Source organism: Spermophilus citellus, assembly GCF_964194105.1.
Source record: "Spermophilus citellus genome assembly, chromosome: 13".
NCBI classification, from domain to species: Eukaryota; Metazoa; Chordata; class Mammalia; order Rodentia; family Sciuridae; genus Spermophilus; species Spermophilus citellus.
This window is the reverse complement of record NC_138193.1, coordinates 65,616,641-65,644,076: the sequence shown is the minus strand read 5'-3', so window position 1 is coordinate 65,644,076 and position 27,436 is coordinate 65,616,641. Positions and strand designations below refer to the sequence as shown.

The following is a 27,436-nucleotide window of genomic DNA, read 5'->3' as shown; positions in this document are numbered from 1 at the left end:
CTTTGTATATTTATAATTCTATTCTATTTAATATAAGTATTTTATGTCTAAATTGGAAACTTTTCAGTAAAAAAAGCAAAATGTTCTCGTGTGGTATGTGACTATGTTTACTAATAATTCGTACTCTCTTTGGTTAAGTTGACTTAAAATTTAGATAATTTCTTTTTATGCACATTTTTCTGTAGTATGACTCTGCTATGTAACAGAATAGGAAGTACACAAAAAATTGTTTTTGTGAACCATAATACTTAACCACCTCTTTGTAGTATGAATTTCAAGAGAATTATTTTTCTCTTGAGTAAGGAGAAAAAAAATGGATGTAAGTATATGGCAACTTACTCTTTAATAATAGAACTGGAAGTTAGGAATGGATAGCTAAAGCAAATGACTTTTTTAAGTAAAAGATTGCACACAAACATGAATGTTCTTTAAGAACTGTAACACATGAAAAAGAGATAACAGTGGTATAAAAATTGAAGTGATATATAATAAACATAAGGAGAATGAGTGAATGAAATGAATCATAAGTAGCAACATCTAGGGGTATGTCCTATTGTTCTTTAATATAACAAGTCACTCAAATTTCTTTTGTTCCAATTCCCTCCCATTTGTGTTCTCTGTACATGATTGCGTTTGTAGGCACATGACCCAAATATTATATAGGATAGATTTACACTAAAAAAATTATTTGTTTACTTGAAATTCATATTTAACTCGCCCTCCTGTATTTTTAAGTCTAGAAATCTTAACAGATGATTTGGCCCTGCCATGTATTTTTTTTTTTTTATTTAAATACCTGTATAATCTGGGACAGATTTTAAACATTTCTCTACTTTTTCACCCGGTAGGTCAAAAGTTTTTCTCCCACCTCTATAGCAGTGGAATCTCTATTGCCAAAATCTATAATATCCTTTTTACCTTGTGGTGCATACATCAGTTGACTACTCATTTGAAAATTCCATTACCTGGATTCTTAAGGCCAATTCAAAGTCAATCTGTTGTATTGAAGTAAACTTTGATAGATCTTGTTGGAGGAAAAAAGAATAGATCCTATTCTCTTTTTTTCCACCATGAGTAGAGGTGATATTTGGAAAAGTATGTATTCTTAGCCCCTTTTGCTCCTTTGGGTGCCAGGCAAAATGTCATCCAGGAGCTCTATGAGAGAGGCACTCTAGTCAGCTTTCTTAATTGTGGTGTTTTGACACATTGGCATATCAAATATTTGTGTATTGTACTGCAAGAAGTATGTTAAAATATTTATTTTGTAAATGGTTTATTTTTAAAACAAATTAGAGCAGTTGAAGGCTATCCCTTTGTCTTTTTCTCTTGCTTGCATTTTGAATAATCTGTTTTGATCAGGAGAGAAAAGGAGTTACAACTAGTCAGAATTGCTCTGCCTTATTTATCCAGGAAGCAGACCTGAATTTGGGATTGCTGCTTCAGATATATGCATCATTGTTTCTACTTCTTCAAATTTTAGGGCTGTGGTTCTTGAATTAGGAATGTGTTAAACTGGCTTGAAAGGCTCTTTCAGAAACAGCTTTACCCTTGAAGAGTTCTTCCTGTTGGGCTCTGAGATGGGGTCAAGGCATGTCCTATGTTTTGGAAAAGCTACTTAGGTGTTTCTGATGTACATCTCCAGTACAACTTTGTTCTAAAGATTTTATTGACTCTTATACTTGCTTATACCAAGATGAATTATTTTATTAAACTACTTATACCAAGATGAATTATTTTATTAAACTAGAATATATTTATTTTAGATTGCAGGTATTTTTTTTAAATGTGCTGAATCAGTTATTGTAATTTTACCCTTAGCTGCTTTTTATGTTTGTTGTTGCTTAAGTTTGGTATCCTGGAATCTGAGCTGTCACTGTAGCTAATGTCATTCATAATTTTTTTTCTCATTACTTTATATAATTTTGAATTTTATAGTTTTATCACCCGTAAAATAGGATAAGTTCTTTCTTTATGAAGATTAAAGTTAGGATCAAATATATACAAAGTGCTTTAAAATTATATTAAATGTAATTAATATTTTTCACTGTATACTTAATACTGATTCCTAATGCTAGCAATAATATTTTTTTTAAATTTTTATTTATTTATTTATTTATTAATATTTATTTTTTAGTTTTGGGCGGACACAACATCTTTGTTGGTATGTGGTGCTGAGGATCGAACCTGGGCCGCACGCATGCCAGGCGAGCGCGCTACCGCTTGAGCCACATCCCCAGCCCCATAGCAATAAGATTTTAATGAATATGGAACTGGTTATGTAGCTTGGTGGTAGAGCTCTTGCCTTGCATGTGCAAGGCCCTAGATTCAATCCCCAATACCACTAAAAAAAAAAAAAAAAAAAAGATTTTAGTGAATGTGTGTATTTCTGACAATTGGTAATCTATTTTTATCTTTTACTTCAATGTAATTTCTTTTTTTAATAAAAAACTAATACTTTATTGTGTGATTTTTATATAGCACTCTTTTTTTCCTTAGTGCAAATAAATCATAAATATACATTGCAAAAATTTGGGCTATATTTCAGATGTTCTGGTCTGCATTAGCATTTTACAACACTGTTCAAAACATAGGGACAATCCTAGTTTTACGCAGTATTGGTTAAAGAAAAATACAGTAATCAAATTGTTTAGAACTCATTTTGAAGACATTTCAGTGCTTTTCAAAACTGTAGTGACATTCAGTAATCTTAGTTAAGAGTACTCATTTTTCCCTACAATTCCCTGATTTATATTTTACCTTCTTCTACTCCATATGTGACTACATTTCAGCACTTTTTATCTGTGGGAAGAGTGGCATTTGCAAAACCGTCCCGAGGAAGGAAATAACTTGGCATTGTACTGATATATAATATAAATTATTTATAGCTAGGAAGTTTTAAAAATCACAGCCACAGATAAAGAAATCAGCATATGAATGGGTGTGAGGAAGTAGGAAGGTATGGCAATTCTAGTACCTACAAAGCACTGCTTTTTTCATCATAGCAGAATCTAATGAAGAAGATCTATTAATCATTAATATAGTCTTTTCATGTTTGAGTAACTTGCACAAACAAAATATCTTCAGATTTTAAATCATTCACCCAATAGATATTTACTTAATATTTGTATATAAGGCACTTATGAGTAATGTAGTTTCTACCTTCAAGTATCTAAAAGAAATAAAGCAGGTAGCTTTATTTCAAGAACAAATAAAATGAATCCTCCCTGAATTAAAGTTATTTGGAATAATTATTATAAACAAAAGTACTATTTTTATTTACAGGAAGAGGAAATTATTTTCAGCTGGGGAGGTATAGACTGTTACAAAAAATTTGGTTACTTGGTTGTTAGTGAAACTTTTTACCAATTAAGAACTTCCGTAATAGAAAAAGTAAACTTCAAGAACTTTTCAGTACACAATATTATATGATAACTAATATTGATGTCATTTTTCAGCATTTTAAAAAACTTTTTAAAAGTATTCTATTTAATCTTTTCAACAATTGCTTTTCTGTTCTTTTGTCTATAGACTTACTTCATTAACACACTAGATAGTTTTTTAAAACGTCAATAAATTACTGCTCACTTTGCTCACAATGAGCCTAGAATTTTTATTTATACTCCTCCTCCTCCAAAGAAGTTAACAGCTTACTATAAATGATGTAATTCTGTATCAGTTTCCCACCAAGACACCTTAAAGTAGTGTGCAGGGATTTATTTGACCTTTAGTTCAACCACATAAATTATTTAAGATGTCACTGAAAAATACTGTTGATTTTAACTATTGAGAGGGAAATGTACTTCTTTTAGATATACCTACAAGAATGTATAAAGATAGGAAATATTCAAAATTGTAATGTGATTTTGAAATATACGACGACATAAATTGTGAAATACTCATTTGTATGCATGCCTTGTGGTTTTTCAGTAAAATTGAAAAAAGAGTTATGAACTTGATTGAGTTAGTTTTTCCTGGCCCTTTGTGTTTTGAATAAACAAATAGGTAGTAGCTTCAATACAAGAAGTCTGATTTAAGCTGAATAAAATTGAAGATAACAGTAATAACTTATTCAGTGACCCAAAGTAGAAATGTGGTATCATCAATACTTCTTTTAATTTTTCTTCTGATGCCTAATGCCTAGGCACCAAATACTGGCAGTTTTACCTTTTAAATGAACCTGGATTCCTATTATCACTGCCTTATTTTAGACACATGCTCATCATTGCCCACATGACAGTAGACTCCACTTATCCACAGTTTTGGTTTTGATAATTCAGTTACTTGTGGTCAGCCATAGTCCAAAAATAATAAGTGGAAATTTCCAGAAATAAGTAATAAGTTTTCAATAACTATTGTTAGAATATATTGTTCTATTTTTTTATTATTGTTAATCTCTTATTGTGCTTAATTTATAAATTAAACTTTAGCATATATAGGTGTGTATGTATAGGACAAACATGGTATATATAAAGTTCAGCACTGTCTATAAAGTTTCAGGAACCCACTGGGGGGTCTTGGAACATATCCCCCATGGATAAGGGGGGAACTGTTGTATTTTAATGGACTCTAAATTGATCACCTTGCTTTTTACTTTCAATCTGTCCAGTGCCACTAGAGTTCTTATTCTCGAATGCTATTCTGATCTTGTGATTTCCCTGCATAAAAATAATGATTCCTCATAACACATAAAATGAAATCTGTATTACTTTGTGTGCTCTGAGTTTTGGTTCTCTAAGAGTAGAAGCATACTCTACTTCCATTGGTGATACCTAAATAAACTCTTCTATGGACACTCTCTTCTTCCTTCTCCCTAGAATGCTTACCTTTTTTCTTTCCTCCTCTTTTCACCATGTCATATGTATAACAGTAAGAACTTTAACACATGTGATGTCTGATCCTCACAACAACACTATGAGGTAGTGCTGTTATGATTATCATTCCCATTTTACAGAGGAGACTAAGAGATTTTAATAACATTTCCAGGGACTTACTGTTAAAAAATGGCTAGGTGGGATTCAAAAGGCCTCTTCTTATACTTACCTAATAAGACCCACTGTTTTATCTTTTCTGAAATTGCTTGCATTCTAACAGGATAACCTCATTGAAATGGATTTATAATTGTGGGAATTTAGAAATCACTACATGGATTGGGGGAGAGTCTTTTTTTTTTCTTTTTTGAATGGAAGATGTCTTCATACCCCTGAAATGAAAACACATTGTTAATTACCCCTTTTAAGCACAATTGAGTATCTTTATTGAACTTTTATTTCCATGATTTGGATAATAAGAAAGGATAAAGATACATATGTTTTAAACAGCCTTATTAATGTATAATTAATGTATAACAAATTACACATTCTTAAAGTACACAATTTGGTAAGTTTTGACCTATGTGTACAACCTAAATCATCACCACAATGAAAATAATTAACATGTCCATCATCCCCTAAACTTTACCCCATTTTAGGCAACTAGTGATCTGCTTTCTTTCATTATAGTTTACTTAGTCTAGAGTTAGCTCTAAATGGACTTATACCATATGTGCTCTTTTGGTCTGGCTTTGTTCACTCAGCATAATTATTTTAAGAGTCATTCATTAAGTATGTGTATCAGTAGCTTATCCTACAGATGCAATTTTGAATAATATTGCTATATAAAACAAATAGTTGCGGTTTCTTTTCCTCCATAGTGTCTTATATTGTAGAAAAAGTTTAGATGGGACTGCTTGAAAATTCTTTTGAGCCTGAAGTCTCTTCTGGGGCTTGTTTTAGTATACAATGTACAAGTCCTTTAACATTCCAAACTTATGCTTTTGCAAGAATTTAAATTATTTTCATTTTTAGGGAATGATCTTTTCACCTACTTCCAAGAATCCAGTGTTAAGCCAAACAGTTAAATATGTGTACTCTCTTGGGGAGTATAATGTACTGCTGAATACTATCTTCTTCATCATTCTGGGGCATCTTGGGGAAAACCCTTCTGCTTGATCTCATGTGGAAAATGAATATTTATGAAGTGGTTATTTTAGAACTTGATATTAGCATTAGCTGTGGATATTAAGCAATAAAGCATTAATTAATCAGTTGATGTATGACTTGTGTTAATACTACATATGAGCTCAATTTGAATGGGAACAAAAGATGTGTCTTCCAATCAATCTTGGATAATTACATTACAACCTTTTAATGTTGGGAGGGAGAATCTTTGTTTTAGTCTGCTGTTTAAAAAAAAAAAAACCCAAATTGTTAGAAATCTATTATAATCCTATTGTAATCTCACTGAACCCTTCCCTTTTAAAATTTTCAGGTGGGTATAACCCATACATAAAGATAATCGAACAACCCAGGCAGAGGGGAATGCGTTTTAGGTACAAATGTGAAGGGCGGTCAGCTGGCAGCATTCCAGGAGAGCACAGCACTGAGAACAATCGAACATTCCCATCTATCCAGGTAATAGATCCTTCTGTGTCTTTCTCACTTTTGGTTGATTGATATTTTAGCTATTGCAGTTATATTAAAGGCTCATTTTCTTTAATTACCTCCATAGTCTTTTTCCTTTATTCCCTTTTAAACTAATCTGTATTAGATGGTAGGGACATTTCTTAATTATAATACAGTCTTCCCTGATGTAGATAATTAAAATTATTTGTATATTAATCTATGTAGAGAGAATCACAGTGCTAAGTGTACATTGGCAGCTTTTGGATTATGATCCCTTTCATGGAACACAAAGCATTTAATGAGGAAAAAGTATTATGTTCATGTAGAGGTGAGGAAAATTACTGTGTAGATGAACCATGAATTTGAGAACTGAATCAGAATTCTTCCTGTAATGTCTTAGTCTAGGGCTTATCAAAAAGGAGAAGAACATTTTTTTTTCCTTTTTCCTTATCTTTATTGCCTGCATCTGATACTCTGCATCATTGGCATCATTTAAAATAGTATAATTTTTAAAAAATGGCTTTTTTCATATTAGCATAAGTTTCAAAAGTAGTTTTTAATTGACAATGACTTTGATAAATATACCAGTTTATTTTTATTTTTTAGTTGCAGATGTACACATTTATTTATTTATTTAATTTTTAAAAAGATTTTTATCATTCACTATTTAATACTGTCCAAAGTATTAAAAGCAAAATCGTTCTTTAAAAAATAGAAAATCAATAATAATGAATTTGACACAGAGAAGAAAATAATTCTGAAAACTCAGCCCAGTTTCTTATCAGAATACAAATTCCTAAATTCCAATTCCAGCAAGTATCATAAAATAGCTTAAAAATTCTAATGTGGGAAACAATCACCTCTTTGCCATAAAATACAGCTGCAGAAATGATTCTACAGTTCTTCTCATTTAAGACATAATGGGTGGGAAAGAATAAGAAACATGGAACATGGAACAGAGTTCAGCTTTTGCAGCTCATAAAGGACAATTTTGATTCAACCTCCCACAGCTTCGTTTGCAGTGCTTTCAAGACATCTTCCATCTGTTTTAGAGACTTTTCTATTTCAACTCGGCTTTATTTTTATGTGGTGTCAAGGATCGAACTCAGTGCCTCACATGTGCTAGGCAAGCGTTCTACCACTGAGCCACAACCCCAGCCCCTGTACCAGTTTATTTTTGTAAATTATATTTCACTTACCTTTTAATTTTTTATCCTTTAAATGCTAATTTAAAAGCTTAATAGCAAGCTGGGCATAGTAGCACATGCTGTAGTCTCAGCTACTTGGGATACTGAGACAGGAGGATCACTTGAATCCTGAAGTTCAAGACCAGTCTGAGCAAAATAGCAGGATCTCATCTCAAAAAACAAAACAAAAAAAAGCTAATAGCAAAGTGAATTTTGAAAAGTGGTATTTAATTTTTTATCAACAGATCTTTATTCACTATTTTTGGGGAGGGGGGTACCAAGGATTGAACTCAGGGGCACTCAACCACTGAGCCACATCCCCAGCCCTATTTTGTATTCTATTTAGAGACAAGGTTTCACTGCGTAGCTTAGCGCCTAGCTTTTGCGGAGTCTGGCTTTGAATTCACAATTCTTCTGCCTCAGCCTCCTGAGCTGCTAGGATATCAGGCATGCACCACTGTGCCCAGCTTAATTCACTATTTTATAACTGCACTACTTACAGAGTTTATTCTGTTGAATTTAAAGAGAATTGTTAAATTATAGAATAAGGTAATGCCAACATTTTGTATTGAATTCCAAATTCCTATTTTCATTTATTTAACTAATACATAAAAACATAAAAATTATATATATGAATAGCATACCATGTAATGTTTGATATATGTATGCACTATATAAACTTTAAATAATACTTATCTCCTCAAACATTTACCATGTCTATATGGTGAAATATTCAAACTCCTTTCTTCTAGCTTTTTTTTTCTTGGTATGTGCTGATGATTGAACCCAGGGCCTTGTGCATGCAAGGCAAGCACTCTACTAACTGCTGAGCTGTATCCCTAGCCCTTTTCTAGCTTTTAAAATATATAGTACGTTATTGTTATATCTAATCACTATACTGTGCAATATTATACCGGAGCTTCTTGCTCCCATCTAACTGTAGCAACTTTCTAATTTTAAGTCACATTTTTGGTACAGTATGGATTTGGTTTATCCAAATCCTTTTATTTAAATGTTAAAGGTAAAACATAATAAGTAAATTTTAAAAATTTTATTTTCCAATCCTTTAAGTCAATTTTTTCTTCTCCATAATTCTACTTATTCATTATGTCTCTAAAATATTTCTATGATCTGTATCCTTACCATTCCAGAAGGTCCTAAACACTTTCCAGCTTGAGTTCTATCTACTGTAAGCCTGTCCTAGAGTCTTGAGTGGTTACCTCTCTTCCACCCAGAAAGGCAACATACACTTCATGGTTACTGTTTAAATTATGTTTAAATTCAGATTTATGGATTTTAGTGCCCTCTACCTGGTACGCCACTGAGTCTACTTAACTACCTTGCTCCTTTAGGGTATGCTGGTTTTTTTTATTCCCTGCTCATTCGTGCAAATTTGCTAGCTTTGAAAGTAAACATTAGTTTCTCTCCATCTCATAGTGTCCTCCTGCCTCTCCCATGCTTACTCTCCTTTGTACTGGGAATGTTCCAGATTTGAGTGAGATTTTATCTTATTAAACTCAGCTTGATTTACTGATTATTACACAGGGAACACTTGAGATTTGTTTATATTATTTTATATAAGTGATTAACAGTTATTTTGTAAAATTAAATCTTGCATGTTAAGTAAAATTATATTTATGTGCTATTATTTTGAGTGTGGTTTAACTATATATTTTCAAGGGATATTTATGGTATGATAGTACATCTAAGATAAAGGATTTAGTGTTCTAACAGTTCTTCCTCATGCTCTGTGATAAAAATTAAAGTATAATATTACTTGTTTTAAAAAGAAATAAATAATCAGATGATATGATCAGTTGAAATTAGGGCAGAAAATAATATGTCCAGCAGCTGAGAGGTAAGTTCTTTCCTACTGGTATTCTCTGGAAAGTTTCATCTCTACTGCAGTTTCTGGTCAGTTGAACTTTATTTATTTAGAGCTAATTACATTATATAAATTGAACTGTCAATTTAGTAAATCAGTTCTTAATAAAATATATTTATGAATCATATATTTAATCCCCCCTTTTTCCAGATTATGAACTACTATGGAAAAGGAAAAGTAAGAATTACATTAGTTACAAAAAATGACCCCTATAAACCTCATCCTCATGATTTAGTTGGAAAAGACTGCAGAGATGGCTACTATGAAGCAGAATTTGGTCAAGAACGCAGGCCTTTATTGTAAGTACATAGTCACAAACGTCTTTTTTTTAATGTATATATTTTTGTAATTGTAGATGGACAGAATGCCTTTATTTTAAAACAGAGTGGCAGGATCAAACCTAGTACCTATGCATGCTAGGCAAGCTCTCTGCCACTGAGCTACAGCCCCAGCCGATAATCAAAAACATCTTTAGGAATAGGATAAGTATAGAATGTTCTATTTCCTGTCCATGATCATCTGTTACTTTTTAGCAGAATAAATTAATTTGTCATACTATTTACTATGTGTATACTTAAATTTTTTTACTATTTGTGTTAAAACTACATTTTCATTCTTCATTAGAACACACAGCACATCAATGATGGTTAGCATGAATACTTATTTTTATCAGTAAAGGTAAAAACAAACTTTATGTTGTGATTTTCTTTCTCAGTTTGAACAGTTCCTGAAATTTTTATTCTATTTTTTCATGTAGTTAACTTTTTTAAAAATGCCACATATGAGAAAATAAGTTGGAAAACTAGAATTTCCACCGTGCGGCCAGCGCAATGGTTTCATTAATGAGGTTCTTGGCATAAAAGTTAGCTAGCAGAGATCGAAATAAAACACACAGACTCAGTTACCTTTTTTCTATTGCCAGGTCCGAGTCGGCTCCCCTCTCTGGTTCCCAGCTCTAACCGCCCGGAAGGGCAGCAAGGATTACTCAGGGCTAGCAGGAGAGAGAGAGAGCGAGCACGCCAGGGAGTAGCCTTTTATTGGGGAACAAGAAATTCAGGGGAGAATTCCATCCAATGAAGGTTGAGGGGGGCCGCATTCCAAGGTCAGGGTCAGTGATTGGGCCCCCGGGGTCAGTGGTCAGTCACACCCCCACATGGACGGGTTCTCTCATCAGGAGAGGGCCGGATCCGACACAGCCAGAACGCCTCAGACCCAAACCAGGAGTCGCCCAGTCACGTGTGAGAATGGCTCCCCACAAGAATTTATTAAGAAAGTGGCAGGGGCTGGGGATGTGGCTCAGGCGGTAGCGCGCTCGCCTGGCATGCGTGCGGCCCGGGTTCCATCCTCAGCACCACATACCAACAAAGATGTTGTGTCCGCCGAGAACTGGAAAATGAATATTAAAAAGTTCTCTCTCTCTCTCTCCTCTCTCACTCTTTTTTTTTTTTTTTTTTTAAAAAAAAAGCTTTCTGACAGGCAATTTAATAGCTACATAGCAAAAGCCTAAAAACTATGAAAGCACCTTGAGCCAGCAATTCTACTTCTAGGAATTTATTCCCAGGAAACTATTAAGCATTTTCAGACATTTAATGATGTTTACTGTAACTTTGTAATGGCAAAAAGTTATAAATAAGAAAGGATACAAGTTAAATAAAGTGGTACATTCACTTAGTGTACTTCTGAATAGTCATAAAACTAACATTGCAGATATGTCTGTTGATAAATAAAGAGATTCATAATAAGCTAGATAAATAAAATAGATTTTAAAACAAGATATGTTTTAAAACAAGATATGAAGAATAATCTTATTTTTGTTTAAAAAGTTTATACATATACATGCTAAGGTATTAATAGTGGTTGTTTTTGGATGGGTAGAATTGTGAGGTTTCTTTTTTCCTAACTTGTTCATTTTTATAATGAGCATGTATTGCTCTTGGGGAAAAATGAAACTAATGACAACAGAAATATTAGTCAGTTTCCTTATATATTGATAATAACTATTCAGAAAATGCATCCTCTTATTAATAATAACAACACAAAACACAAAATGTTTGGTAATATACACTTCGCAAGAAATAAATCCTGTCTGTATTATTTGACTTCCCAATAGCATTTTGAACCTGACCTCTCCTGTCTGGAAATATTCTCTTTTCTTAATTTCTATGAGAACAAATGTATTTTACTTCCTTCTTTTCTGGCCATTCCTTCTTTCTTATTGTAGCAGTTAAATTTTTGGATTACTTCATTTATCCCAGTAATGACCTTTGTGGTTGCCCGGTCTTTATCCCCAATCCAGGATCCCATTAAGGATTACTCATTATATTTAGGATTATATTTAACATGAGAAACATAACATGTTTCATGAAACACTGGGCAAGAAATCTACAGAGGTGATCCCTTTAGGACACATGTGATCTCAGTTTTTTCTATTCTTGGTGATATTAATTGGCATTCTATTGTAAGGAAAGGATCTTTCCTTCTTTCCCTTCCCCATTTAAAAAGTGTCACTGTCAACTTATATTCTTATAATCATGGTATTATAGACCATTAGTGGCATTATTTTGATTTTCAAATTGACCCAGATTTGATCAAAACAAACCTTTCATACTGTCTCCTATATCCTTTCAATATGTCCCCATGTTTCTTCATACACTTCTTCACTTTCTGATACAACAATGTGTTCAAGACTTGAACTTTTCTTGATTCAGACCTTGTATCATCATTTTTTTCCAAGGATCCCTAGTTCTTTTCACTAGGGAATGGTATTTAGTCTGATTGCTCTTAATGTTCTTTTAAATGTCTCAAAAAGACCCCCTAATAGAATATGCCACAAACCATGATCTTAACCATGATCACCGCTCTTTTCCCTCAAAATTGTTCTCCTTTCACTGTACCTTGTCTTAGTGGTTTCTATAAAATCCCCAAACATAGACCCCTCACACGTGTGTGAATCATTAAGATACCTCCTAAATAGCTCTTGAATCTATCCATGTCACCTAGTGAACTCCCATGAAAACCATACTACCTCAACAGTTTTAAATTGTGGTTGTTGGGATAGCCTTAACCCTGGTGGCCTTGCATCAACTCTTTTTTTGATCTCCTCCCCTTAGTTTTCCTTCACTTTAGCCAGAGATATCTTTTAAAATACAAATTGAATATTTCCCTGCTTAAGACATTTTAATGGCTTTCTGTGGCTCTTGGAATAGGGACAACATTCCTTCTGTGGCCTACCAGCCCCCATGGTCCACTTGTTCTAGCCTTCTGTTGGATTGTGCTTCCTCTGCCTGATCTCTACGCTTTCATCACAAAAGCCTTCCTTTAGTTTCCTCTGCTCACAAGGTTCTTCTGTAGGGGCCATTGCATGGAAGTCTCTTTCCTCTTCTCTTCCCTTAGTTCAGTTCTATTCATATTAAGAATCACTTCCTTACAGGGGGCCTGTGTCCACCCTGAATTGGTTGACTCTCCCATCGTAGGCTTCCATAAATCATGTATATCTCCTTGTCATGATTTCAGTTTAGCATTTTTTTGTGTGATTATTTAATAGCTATCAAATTATCCAGAGTAGAGGTTAGCAGACTTTTTCTGTAAAAAGCTAGATAGTAAAGATTTTAGGCTTTGCAGGCTCTAGGGTCTGTGTTGCAATTACTGAACTCTGCTGTTTCGGCTTGAAATTCATGAGTACGACTGTTCTGTTATAAACTTAATTTACAAAACCAGGCAGTATGCTGGATATGGTCAGGAGTTATAGTTTGCCAACTCTTGTATGCAACTATAAACTCCATGAAGGGAGGATTGTGTGTCCTCATTACTTTCCAGAATTTTTAAGGGATAGTGGGAACTTCAAAACTTGTTGAATGTGAATGAACAAATTAATAATTGATTCATATAATTTTTGTAATCTTTGGTTTCTGTGTATCAGAAATTTCCTTTTCTTATTCTTTTGCCATGCTGGGGATCAGACTCAGGGCCTTACACAAATGTAGAAAGTGCTCTACCACTGAGCTACACCCTCAACCTTCAGAATTTCAAAAATCCTCATTACTTCTAATATTCTTAGCAATCATTATTCAGATGAAACAAAATCATGTAGTATAAAAGTATGAAGAATTCTTAAAGATCTTTTGTCAATGAAAAATTAAGAATCAAACAAAAAATATTTCACAGTAAAGGACTACTTTTGAGGAAGAGGATTATAATTATAGAATTTTAAGAAAGGATTGAGAATTCATGACTTATGTTTTAGTATTGGAAGTAGAGGAAGAAAATGCCAAAGATATTTTAGATTTTAACAATCAGAAGTCTGAATGTGCAGAGCATGAACATGAGACAGTAGAAGCATGGGGAGAGAGAAAAACAAGGCAGCCTCTGGTTGCAAGTGTCATATGAAGTTTGAACAAATGGTAGTGTTACTATAATTGAGTTTTGCTTCCTTATTCACACCCACCCAACTTTAATGATGTCATGGTTTTTCCATGCGGGAACAAGTATGACTGAGTGGTGGTGGGGGAGTTCCCCTGACCATCATCTGTACTACACATATGCAAATTAGTAATATTTGTAGCTATTGAGAAGTTTTCCATAAATGACATTTTGAAACTTTTGTTAAATATTGTTGTTAGTATTAAACCTCTTTCTAATAAAATACATTTTAATACTTTTTTTTCAATACTTTCTTACAGTAACATCATGTAATATGGCACAAAACATATTCTACTGCTATTGGCTGTGGAAGTCAAAAATCAGATCTCTGGCAGGGCTGCGCAGCCAGCATAAACGAATGGAGCTGATTGTGTTTAAGAGGACTAGTAGGCATTACAGCAAACTGTAGAGTTCTGCATCAGTGGGGTCCCCGATGCTCAGCCCCTACCAGTTGTTTCTGTGCCAACTTACATTACCAAACCTCTAAAATATTAAAGAGAATTCAGAATTTCCAATGTTTATATGCAGTTACTTGATTTTAAATGTAGACAACATTCCTACATCTAAAACAAACACACCTGTGGACTTGAGGCTGTGGGCATCTTTTTATACCTTTTCCTTTATATGATCAAATACATAGATTTTACTGATTTGATCATGAATTTGGGAGGCGACATTTTGCTTTTTGGTGTTCCTTTCCCGTTAATCTGTGTCTACTTTGGTAAATTTGACATAGGCATATTGGTAAGGTATAATTATAACATATAAAAATGCTATAATTCTATATGTACATTTTTCTTGTAGCAGTTCTTTTAGAAATATAACACCACTTTTCAAAATTCTCCCATTTTGCGGCTGGGGATATGGCTCAAGCGGTAGCGCGCTCACCTGCATGCGTGCGGCCCGGGTTCGATCCTCAGCACCACATACAAAACAAAGATGTTGTGTCTGCTGATAACTAAAAAATAAATATTAAAAATTCTCTCTCTCTCTCTCTTCCCATCTCTTACTCTCTCTTTAAAAAAAAAATTCTCCCATTTTTATCATAGCAATTAGAAATACAATTCATGCTTTAATATCTCCAGCCAACAAAATAATGTCTCCTCAGTGTGGGATATATGCTTGGTTTCTATAGTTTTTTTTTTTTTGTTTATTTGTTAACTAGAATGCAGTTTTGAAAGTTTATTCTTTTCCTCCTAGTTTTCAAAATTTGGGTATCCGATGTGTTAAGAAAAAAGAAGTAAAGGAAGCCATTATTTCAAGAATAAGTTCAGGAATCAATCCTTTCAATGGTAAGTATCATTTCAATTATCAGTGGAGAATGTCATTTTTTTTCTGTAAGAAAACTGGTTCTCTTTAAATGTGGCCTTCCTTATGCCACTCTTCCAACAGACAATATACATTGTGAATGTTAGTAGGTAAGGTATTGGAGGTATAAGTAGGGTTATAAGGTATTGGAGTGCATTTAATTCATAGGCATAGACCACAGCAAAACTTTTTCCCAAGCGTAGAAGTAGTAGTACATAAATGGGAAAATCCCACAAGACATTTTCATAGTATATTTGTTTATATCCCTACATATTTACTATTCGGTGGATTTTATTTAGATAGAATTTATTAAGCATTTATACTTATAGCATTATCCTGTTGTGGCTCCTGGTACTTTTTAGCACTCTATATTGTTTGAATGGGTAAATGGGTTTTGAACTAGATATTGGTTTCTATGATAATGGTATTCTTCCTTCTAACATGTTCTGCAGCTACTTAAATAGGCATGTCAGGAATTGAATGACAATACAATTTATGATAAATAGATATATTTGTCATATTTAAGACATACCTATATTGTTGGTTTGTTTTTCCTGAATGTGTAAAAATAATTTAAAGGAAATAATGATAATTTAAGGAATGTGCTTACAGACAAGTACTATTTTTATGGACCATAGGATGTGCATCTCTTTTGTTGTTGTTTGTTTTTAATATTTTTTTTAGTTGTACATGGACACAATACCTTTATTTTATTTATTTATTTTTATGTGTGCCATGGATCAAACTCAATGCCTCGCACATGATAGGCAAGCGCTCTACCACTGAGCCACACCCCAGCCTGTGCATTTCTTTTTTTCTAGGTCTTAAATTTTCATACTATTTAGTATAAAGGTGAAAGCAAAATCCCCCTACCTCTCCTTTTGTCTCACTTGCCAGAGAAGGCTACTATTAAGTTTGTTGTATATTTTTTTTTAGAATTTCCTTTATACATGTATAGGCATAAACAGATGTACATTTTTATGTAAAGGGAGTCATTCTGTGCTTCATATTCTACTGCTTTAGTTTTTTCTACACAAGATTATATCTTAAACATCTTGTCAGTACTTACAGATCTATTTTTTTTAACAGATTATTCTTTTGTTTGAATGGACTTAATTTGTTTACCTAGTAATTGTAATGAACTTCTAGGTTATTTTCATTTCACTTAGAAACTCCATCAAATAGGCACTTTGAGCTCTTGTGTGAATATTTCCTTAGCATAAAATTTTCAGAACTGGTAAATTTATGGGTCAAGAGTATGCTCACTTAAAGCTTCAATTCAATGTCAAATTAAAAAAACAGATTTTTAAATTAAAGAGGCCATTCAAGTCTAGATGCAGTATAAAACAGGGAGATTGTTAATAGCTGTCATGTATTAAGGCCTTTTTGTATGTCAGGGAATAAATGTCATGAGCTTTATGTACACTGTTTTATTGAATCATTAAAGCAACACTGCTTTATGGAAGAGAAAACTAAAGCTTCGGTCATATAACTGTCCCAAATCATGCAGAAATTTATCTGCTACTTCTGTGGAAGGTTTTCGTTTGTTTGTTGACAGTCCAGAACCAGGCATTATATTAACAACATTTGATAATGCTTAAGGTAATTCCTGTTATATAGTAAGTGCTTTACATATTTTACTTCATCTAATTCTTGTGACAACCTATGAGGTAGGTGTTATTCATCTCTCCTTTGTGTAAACAAGAAAATGGATGCATAGAAAAACTAATTTGCTCCAGGTCATATAAATAAATAGTGGTAAAGGCAAAATTTGAATATAGGTAGCCTGGCTCCAAGATTTATGGTCTAACAAGATTTGGAAAAGGAATAATCCTGCAGTTGGTCTTTCACAGTATTTATGTTTTCTGTTGTTGTTTTTTTTGTGTGTTTTTTTTTCTTTTTTTTTTATTGGTTGTTCACAACATTACAAAGCTCTTGACATATCATATTTCATACATTAGATTGAAGTGGGTTATGAACCCCCAATTTTACCCCAAATGCAGATCAAGGAGCTTGATATCAAATCAGAGACTCTGCGTCTGATAGAAGAAAAAGTTGGCTCCGATCTACAGATTGTGGGGTCGGGCTCCAAATTCCTTAATAGGACACCCATCGCACAAGAGTTAATAACAAGAATCAACAAATGGGACTTAATTAAACTTAAAAGTTTTTTCTCAGCAAGAGAAACAATAAGAGAGGTAAATAGGGAGCCTACATCCTGGGAACAAATTTTTACTCCTCACACTTCAGATAGAGCCCTAATATCCAGAGTATACAAAGAACTCAAAAAATTAGACAATAAGATAACAAATAACCCAATCAACAAATGTTTTCTGTTGTTTAGATTGTTTTTTGTTTGTGTGGTGCTAGGGATCTAACCCAGGGCATTGCACATGATGGGCAAGTGCTCTACTTCTAAGCTATAGCCCCAGCTACTTTTTGTTTTAACATCCATTCTTTCCTCCAGCCCTTTTGCCACTTCCCTTGTTTAGGAACTCATCATTTCATAATTTGAATTGTAGCAGTTTTCCCCCAATCAAATCACAGGTCTTTAGAATAATACTATGATATAAATCTTATAATGGCTTCTTATATAGTTTAAAAATTAAATGGCCCCTGCATTCAAAGTCACCTACATAAAGCTCTGACATCTTTTCTATCTTCTCGTCAACTGCTTCTCTTCATGAACCCTTAACAATTCCAGAAAAACTATTTGTTTACTCACTTTGACCATCTCAGTCCAGTGTCTCCAGTCTTTTCACTGACATTGTAGGAATGTAAGCTTACATCGTTTTTAATCTTGACAGTTGTTGACAGCCTCTGAACTTGCATTCTCACTTTTATCCCTGATATCCCTCTAAACATCCAAAAGATCCTCCTAAAATCACTATGATCATTTCAGAACTCTGCTAATCATCCTTCAGTGCCACTTCTGCAGTGGTTTTCAACTTGAATATTCACAGGAATCCCATAGTACTTGTTTAAAATACAGATTCCATGGAATCATCATTTGACCCAGCTATCCCACTCCTCAGTTTATACACAAAGGACTTAAAAACAGCATACTACAGTGACACAGCCACATCAATGTTTATAGCAGCACAATTCACAATAGCAGCACAATTCCACAATGTGGAACCAACCTAGATGCCCTTCAGTGGATGAATGGATAAAGAAACTGTGGTATATGTACACAATGGAATATTACTCAGCATTAAAAGAGAATAAAATCATGGCATTTGCAGGTAAATGGATGGAGTTGGAGAATATCATGCTAAGTGAAGTAAGCTAGTTCCAAAAAACCAAAGGCCAAATATTTTCTCTAATATGTAGATGCTGATCCATAATGGGGGTAGCGGGGAGCATAGGAGGAATGGAGGAACTTTATAGATAGGGCAAAGGAGAGGGAGCAGGGCAAAGGGGAAGGAGCAGAAAGCAGGTGGCATGGGGGTAGGAAAGATGGTGGAATGAGATGGACATCATTACCCTAGGTACATGTATGAAGACACAAATGGTATGACTCTACTTTGTGTGAGACATGAAAAATTGTGCTGTAAATGTATACTATGAATTAAAATTCATTCTGCTGTCATGTATAACAAATTAGAATAAATAAATAAATTTTAAAAAATAAAATGTAGATTCAAGACCACATTTCTGGGTCTGGTGTGGGTCCTGGGAATCTGCATTTTAAAAGCACATTTAGTTCAATGTTTTCTTCTTTGTGATTCACAGTAAGAAAGAGATTTTATTTCTCTACTTTTATTTCTACAGTTTCATGCAAATTGAACCATGTAGTCTATGCTCTTTCTTGTCTGGTTCTTCTTGCTCAGCATGGTGTTTTTGAAATATATCCAAGTTGAGGCAAAAATCCATAGTTGGTTCCTTTTTATTGCTGAGCATCACTGCATTGCATGGTTATGCCATAGTTTATTTATCCATTCGTATAGATTTGTTTTTAAACTTGTCAGGAGCACCTAGCTACTCATTATGTGTGTGTGTGTGTGTGTGTGTGTGTGTGTGTGTTGATTACTCATCTTTGAAACTGAGAGACAGTGAGATCTTGAACTCCAATTTTACAATGCTATAAAACTTGGTTTTGAAGAAGGAAACCTCTTATTGCCTCCTTAATTAAGATGCCAGAAAAGTGTGCTACTATAATACATGTGTTGGCATCACAGCATTTTGACTTTTTATTATACAACTGTGTTCTTATAGACTCAAATGTTAGAACCTATAAGACTCTAGCTTGAGAATGATGATATTGAGACAAATTTAAATGTTGTGATAATTACTGAGACTGTATGAGTACAAATAAATTAAAACAGTATAAAACTGTTTTTATTAGTTATTGCCTATAGTACTAAGGAATTTGGTTAACTGTTTTTTCAAACTTAGTATTTTACATTTTAATATTTTATAAAATAAGTGTTAAAATATAAAATTTGTAAAATTTAATATATACGTTAGCATTTAAAAATATAGCTGAATTATTTATGATTTGTTATAGCTTATGGTATTCTTTGAAAATGCAGTAATATTTTTTTGTTGGAACTGGGTTTCTTTTCAAACATCAATATAAAAAACTGTTCTTACATTTTATTTTGTCATGAGTTTTTATTTTATTTTTTTCAGAACTGCAAAATTTTCCTACTATAGGGTTTTTTGTTTTTGAGCAAACTTAATTTACAAATGAAGTATTTTATAGAAACTAGCTATTTTATATCATTTGGTATCTTCTTGGCACTTCATCCCTAAAATGTAGATCTCAATTTTAGTAGATATTACTGTGTGTATGTCATTTTCATGTGGACTGTAAGTAAAATTTTCTAGTAGAGTTTAATTTTTAAAAGCATAAGCTCTGGAGTCAATGGCCTGGGTTCAGATTCCCACCCTACCACTTCCTAGCTGTAAAACTTTGCACAAATAATTTTGTCTCTTTAAAATCAGCTCTCATCTGTAAAACTGGGGGAATAATTCCTGGAAGATTTAGAAGATAACTTAAACTAAACCAAATACAGATTTGTTGAATGAATATCTCTTCTCTGTTATGTATAACTTGCATCCATTTAAAAAAAATCAAATTGTTATTAATTTCATTTTGGGGTTCTATTCTAAGTGTCAGCTTACTAGAATAGTTACTTCCTAAAAAGGCTATAATTTATCAAATACTGTTAGATAGTGACTACTTGATAATAATAAAAGGAATTCTTGAGATTGGGTACATTCTGTTTTTGTTAGTACAGATTTGGTTGCTATTCAAGCTTATTGGATATAATGGGTGGGGGATTTTAGCTCTGTGTGACTATTCTGCATTTTAAAAAATATGTTTATACTTGTTCAGTCCCTGAGCAACAGCTGCTTGATATTGAAGATTGTGATCTCAATGTGGTGAGACTGTGTTTTCAAGTTTTCCTCCCTGATGAACTTGGTAATTTGACAACTGCTCTTCCTCCTGTTGTCTCTAACCCAATTTATGACAACCGTAAGTGCTTTATTTCCTTGTATTTGTAGTCTTAGCTTGTTTTTTTTTTTAAAGACTAGTTTAATTATTAAAAATGTTTTGGTATTTGGGAAAACAGTATATTCATCATAAGAAAAATTCAAATACTATAAAATACACAAAGAGTAAATCTCCTGCAATTTTATCCTCCAAAGATAATCACTGTCCTCAAACACATATTTTACCAGTTTTTTCTTTATACCAACAAATATATCATCATCAGTCATATACACAATATAGTTTAAAAATATCATCACTGATCTTTCTAAAAACTTAATTTCTTAGTAATTTATCTTGAACCTCTTTTCCTCTTGGTTACATTATTCTTTCAATAACTGCATATTTCATGACATGCCTATATTGTAATTTTTTTATCTTTATTATTTTTATGTGGTGCTGAGGATCGAACCTCACATGTGCGAGGCGTGTGCTCTACCACTGAGCTACAGCCCTAGCCCCCTATATTGTAATTTTATTAAATCATTATCCTTTCATGGGACATTTGGGTTTTTCTTTCCTTCTCATAGTTTTCCTTTTGCCCTAACAAATTTAATTGTGATAAGTATCCTTATATGTGAATATCTTGTATAAATATTACTCTGGTGTAAATTTTCAGAAATAGAATGTTGACAGATGCTAGAACAAAAGATACAGAAATTTATCATTTGAAAAGACTGTGATGCTGCCGTCAAATATTTTAGCTGCACGCACACACAAAATATTTATTTACCAATGGTGTCTTATTATACCTGTTTTGCTTGTAGGTTAGTGAAACCTAGGGCTGTAAACGTAGATAATAGTATCCTTCTCATACAGAGCAGTGAATGTCAGCAAGAACTATTTAGTCATATTGTCCACATAAAAGAAAACATGGAAATTGTATTGCCCTAAGGACATGGATGAGATTTAAGATTAATCTAGCTGGCACAGTGGCACACACCTATAATCTTAGCAACTTAACAAGACTCTCAGCATTCAGCAAGACTCTGTCTCAAGATAAAAAATAAAGGGGACTAGGGATATAGCTCAGTGGTAAAGCACCTATGGGTTCAATGCCCAGTACCAGAAAAAAAAAATTAATCTGGTAACAGTATGTAGGATATATTGGAAGAATCAGAATTTAGAAGCAGGGAGATTTATTTAGAGAAAATGTCATTGCCTAGAAATGAGTCATTTGGCTCTAAACCAGATTATTTAAAGCAGCTAAAAAGAAACACAATTCACAATAGCTAGACTGTGGAACCAACCTAGATGCCCTTCAGTAGATGAATGGATAAAAAAAACGTGGCATTTATACACAATGGAGTATTACTCTGCACTAAAAAAATGACAAAGTCATGGAATTTGCAGGGAAATGGATGGCATTAGAGCAGATTATGCTAAGTGAAGCTAGCCAATCCCTAAAAAACAAATGCCAAATGTCTTCTTTGATATAAGGAGAGCAACTAAGAACAGAGTAGGGAGGAAGAGCATGAGAAGATTAACATTAAACAGGGACAAGAGGTGGGAGGGAAAGGGAGAGAGAAGGGTAATTGCAGGGAAATGGAAGGAGACCCTCATTGTTATACAAAATTACATACAAGAGGAAGTGAGGGGAAAGGGGAAAAAAACAAGGGGGAGAAATGAATTACAGTAGATGGGGTAGAGAGAGAAGATGGGTGGGGAGGGGAGGGGAGGGGGGATGGTAGAGGATAGGAAAGGCAGCAGAATACAACATACACTAGTATGGCAATGTGTAAAACAGTGTGTGTGTAACCGATGTGACTCTGCAATCTGTATACGGGATAAAAATGGGAGTTCATAACCCACTTGAATCAAATGTGTGAAATTTGATATGTCAAGAACTATGTAATGTTTTGAACAACCAATAATAAAAATTTTTAAAAAAAGAAAGGGACAGGTGTGAATGGTTAATGTATTTATTGTCGTCTATCTGTACATACAAACTTTTATCTATTTTGTAAATGATTTCCCTCAAATCCATCCCATTACAACAGAATAATATGTAATATTAAGGTAGAGACACATTTTTAAAAAATCCTTTATATTTAGGTGCCCCAAATACTGCAGAATTAAGGATTTGTCGTGTAAACAAGAACTGTGGAAGTGTCAGGGGAGGAGATGAAATATTTCTACTTTGTGACAAAGTTCAGAAAGGTATTTACTTATTTTGTTTCATTGAATTCAGAATGTATTTTAAATTAATAGATAAATTTTACTTTGTTTTTTCATTGTTGTTATTCATTTGGTTTCTTATTAATTAGATGACATAGAAGTTCGTTTTGTGTTGAATGATTGGGAAGCAAAGGGTAACTTTTCACAAGCTGATGTACACCGTCAAGTAGCCATTGTTTTCAAGACTCCTCCATATTGTAAAGCTATAACAGAACCAGTAACAGTAAAAATGCAGCTGCGGAGACCCTCTGACCAGGAAGTTAGTGAATCTATGGATTTTAGGTATCTGCCAGATGAAAAAGGTATGATACTTTGGTGTGGTATTGCTTTATATATGTCTTAATGTTGATCCTGCTACATGGTAAGATACATTTAGTCATTATATATATTCATAATTTATATATGTTTTCTGAACGATTTCATTTTTTCCTTATGCTCTTTGCATCTCTTTCTTAGGAAGGTTTGATTAATCTGAAATAATTTCAGATCATCTAAACTATTTATCAACATTTCTGTTTTAGCCAGGCATGGTGGTCCCCACCTACAATCCCAGTGACTGGGGAGGCTGAGGCAAGTTTGAACCCAGCCTCAACAATTTAAGTAACTTAGTGAGACCCTGTCTCTCAAGATATAAGAAAAATTGCTGGGGATATGGCTCAGTGGTAAAGTGCCCCTGATTTCAATCCCCTGTACACACACACAAACAAAAAAAAGGACTTGGGATGTAGCTCAGTGGTAAAGAGCCCATGGGTTGAAGCCCCAGTACCAAGACAAACAAATTATTTTTGATTTTGGAGTATCTATTTTTGTTCTTAGTATGCCCTTTTTATAGATGGAAAATTCACCACTTAGAAAGTGTTTGCTATTTTGATCCTTATCAGACCTTTCGTTAGTTGATATTGACTTACAGGTAGTATAATGTACTTATTAAATCCAGATGTATATCTAGATGTAACAGATGTAAAATGTACGTCTATTTAAAGCTTTTTGTTTATTAAAGGAGAGGAAATATAATTCCTTGATGATTCACCTACTTTCCTGGTTTCTTTTTAATCAGATACTTATGGCAATAAATCAAAGAAACAAAAAACAACTCTACTGTTCCAGAAACTGTGGCAGGATTGTGGTAAGAATATTTTGTATGATTCATACTTAAATAGATCTTGTTATTTGCTTTATTCAGTTTTTCAAGTTTTAATTGATAAATTATTTTTCAAATTGCATTTAATAATGGAAAAACTTTATCATAGCAGTGAATTTTCCTGAGAGACCAAGATCTGGTCCGGTAGAGTCAATCGAAGAAGGAAGATTCATCAAAAAAGGTATTTTATCCCCTGTGGAGTATTCCTTGCACAATGTAGTGGAATTCCATTTTTAAGAATAAGCCTTTCTGGGCTGGGGATGTGGCTCAAGTGGTAGCACGCTCGCCTGGCATGCGTGCGGCCTGGGTTCGATCCTCAGCACCACATACAAACAAAGATATTGTGTCCGCCAAGAACTAAAAAATAAATTAAAAAAAAAAAAGAATAAGCCTTTCTTTGATATTTTCCTCTCCTATAAATTTTTTCAAGATTTCAACATTGGATAATTTAGTTCTGCTTCTGTAGATTGTGTTGGAAACTGATTATGTTTGAAAAACTATATTTTGTTTGTACAGTAGTAATTTTCCTAATTATAGTGTGTCATGGAAGAAATGGTTTAGATCAGGCTAGTCACCTTTCTTATAAATAAAGTTTTATTGGAACATAGCCATGCTCAGTTGATGACTTATCATCTCTGGCTACCTCCCATTCTCCACCCTGCCAGTACTAAACATCAAACCCAGGGCCTCACGTATGCCAGGCAAGTGATCTATCACTGAGATAACATCTCCAGCCGCAGTTGCCTTTTCTATTTTTTTTTTTAAACTACCACAGAAATTGGATGATTTTTAGCAGAGGTTATATAGCTCACAAAGCATAAAATAAAATGCTATCTGGCCCTTTAGAGAAAAAAATTTGACAACTCCTTGGTTTATATAATTCAGCCAATGGTTAATTAGAATTTCTCTTATCTTTTTTTAAATATTTTTTAGTTGTAGTTGGACACAATACCTTTATTTTATTTATTTATTTTTATATGGTGCTGAGGATCAAATCCAGTGCCTTGCACGTGCTAGGTGAGCACTCTACTGCTGAGCCACAACCCCAGCTCCTTCTCTTGCATCTTTTTAAAAAAAATTTATTTATTTTTATTTATATATAACAGCGGAATGTATCACAATTCTTATTATATATACAGAGCTCAATTTTTCATATTTCTGGTTGTATACATAGTATACTTATATTAGCACCTTTCCTGGTTTAGCATATACAGCATTTATATAATACATAAGTAAATACAGAATTTTTTTCTGACTGGGGATTTTGTAATACTTTAGGGTCACACCTTAATGTATCTTACAAGTTATATATAGTTTTCAACCATCCCTAATGAATGCTTTCTCTGTCCCTCCATTTTCTCCTAAAAGTGAGAGTATGAAATGATTTGGCTGTTTAATTCCTGTTAATTGAAATTCCAATATTTATCTTTCACTTTAAAAAAATACAAGTATAAGGCCTCAAAAACTGGACTGAAATTATATATCCCAAAATAACTTTAAAATTCATCTTAAATCCATTTGTTAAAGTTACATATTATAGAATTCAGTTTTGGACTTGTATAATAATTTTAGTGCTTTGAAAAACATTTTATTTAAAATGTTAAATCAGTTCTCTTGAAATTTCTCTTTAAGAATGTGTTTTTTAAATTTTAATTTTTGGAATAATGATTTTTATAACTTTGTTCATTTTAATTTTGTTAAATACATTTTCCCCCCACAGAATCAAACTTGTTTTCTCATGGTACAGTTTTGTCAGAAATGTCCAGATCTTCAGGAGTTTCTAGTCAAGGAGAATCCTACTATTCCTCATCTGTATCCATCTCCAGTGGATTGTCACATAATGCTTCAGCCATACCTTCAATGGTGCCTCAGCCTCCTTCAAGTTGGTCATCAATGGCCCATCCTACCTCACGTTCAGTCAATACAAATCCACTGAGTAGTTTTTCAACAAGGACACTTTCTGCTAATTCTCAAGGTATCTCATCATTCCTGGACATGTCTGTTGGTGATTTAAATGCTTCTAATGCTTGCATTTATAACAGTACTGATGACATAGGCAGAATGGAAACATCATCCATATCACCAGCTGACTTATATGGTATTTCTGATGCCAACATGCTGCCAAATTGCCCTGTGAATATGATGACAACCAGCAGTGATAGCATGGGGGAGACTGATAATCCAAGACTTGTGAGCATGAATCTTGAAAACCCCTCATGTAATTCAGTGTTAGATCCAAGAGACTTGAGACAGCTCCATCAGATGTCTTCTTCCAGTATGTCAGCAGGCACCAGTTCTAGTACTGTTTTTGTTTCACAATCAAATGCATTTGAGCGATCCGACTTCAGTTGTGCAGATAACAACCTGATAAATCAATCAGGACCATCAAATGGTACTAATCCGAACAATCATAATTTTGTTCAAAGTAGTCAGTATTCAAGCATTGGCACAATGCAAAATGAACAATTGAGTGACTCCTTTGCATATGATTTTTTTTAAGTTTATATTTCTTTTATGACATTTTTAATGTATTCTTAAAAGAATTAACTAATATTTGCTTTCAAGCAAATATAAGGTAAAACCTGTAATGACTATGTCATTGGAAAAATATATTCTTGATTATTTTTGATGCCCATGGGTCAAAGTGACCCCTATGGGGTTTTCTGAGACTTCTTGGCATTTCTTAAATTTATATGTACATAAAAACTTCTTTAAAATGTTAAATTGGAGAAGGCAGTTGAAGTAAGCTTTCAAGGTATGGGAGGGTTTCTACCTTTTATAACATTTACATCCATATCTTTAAAGTGACTTTCAATTTTAGTTCTACACCCATACTTTCAAGAGGAAGAAGTTTCTTTGGACCTTGCTTTTTTCCTTAGGTATCTTTATTCCCTGGGATCTCAATAACTGCCTGTTTAACAGCTTTATCTATAAATTAATTAAAACTCAAACTCAACATATCCAAACCTGAGTTCTTGATTTTACCTCCCAGACTTGCTTCTCCTTCAGTCTTCCCCAACTCAGTAAATGGCAATGCCATGCTTCTGGTTGCTCAGGCCAAAACCTTGGAATCATCCTTATCTTCTACTGTTAGCACCCTATTTCTAGCTGTCCTCATTGCTTGCCTGGATTAAAGCTGTAGCCTCCCAAACCTTCCTTACATCCTTGTTCCCCTGTAGCCTGTTGTACATAAAGTATCCAGAGTAATTATTTTTAAAACAAGTCAAATCATATTTGTCTGCTCAAAACCATCCAGTGGTTTCCCATCTCAGAGAAGGGGTCCTAGTACTGAAAATTAGCAGACTTATGCACCCTTTCCTAACCCATGTATTACCATTTCCCCCTCTTCATGCAGCTCCAAGCACTCTGACCTTAATT

General features: G+C 33.6%; 1 protein-coding gene across 2 annotated transcripts in view; it reads left to right on the top strand.

The window, feature by feature from the left end:
* REL (REL proto-oncogene, NF-kB subunit) overlaps positions 1-27,198 on the top strand; it is a 29,921-nt gene extending 2,723 nt beyond the window's left edge. Inside the window, exons 2-10 of one of the 2 annotated variants that reach the window (XM_081263915.1) lie at positions 6,307-6,449; positions 9,663-9,811; positions 15,132-15,223; positions 20,584-20,724; positions 22,795-22,899; positions 23,007-23,219; positions 23,975-24,043; positions 24,171-24,239; positions 25,779-27,198. In XM_081263915.1, coding sequence (XP_081120041.1) covers positions 6,307-6,449; positions 9,663-9,811; positions 15,132-15,223; positions 20,584-20,724; positions 22,795-22,899; positions 23,007-23,219; positions 23,975-24,043; positions 24,171-24,239; positions 25,779-26,557 — 1,760 coding nt within the window. In that variant the 3' untranslated portion in view covers positions 26,558-27,198. Of the gene's footprint in view, positions 1-6,306; positions 6,450-9,662; positions 9,812-15,131; positions 15,224-20,583; positions 20,725-22,794; positions 22,900-23,006; positions 23,220-23,974; positions 24,044-24,167; positions 24,240-25,778 lie in introns of both variants that reach the window. The other variant, XM_081263914.1, reaches the window with a different exon arrangement.
* Positions 27,199-27,436: the final 238 nt, after the last annotated feature.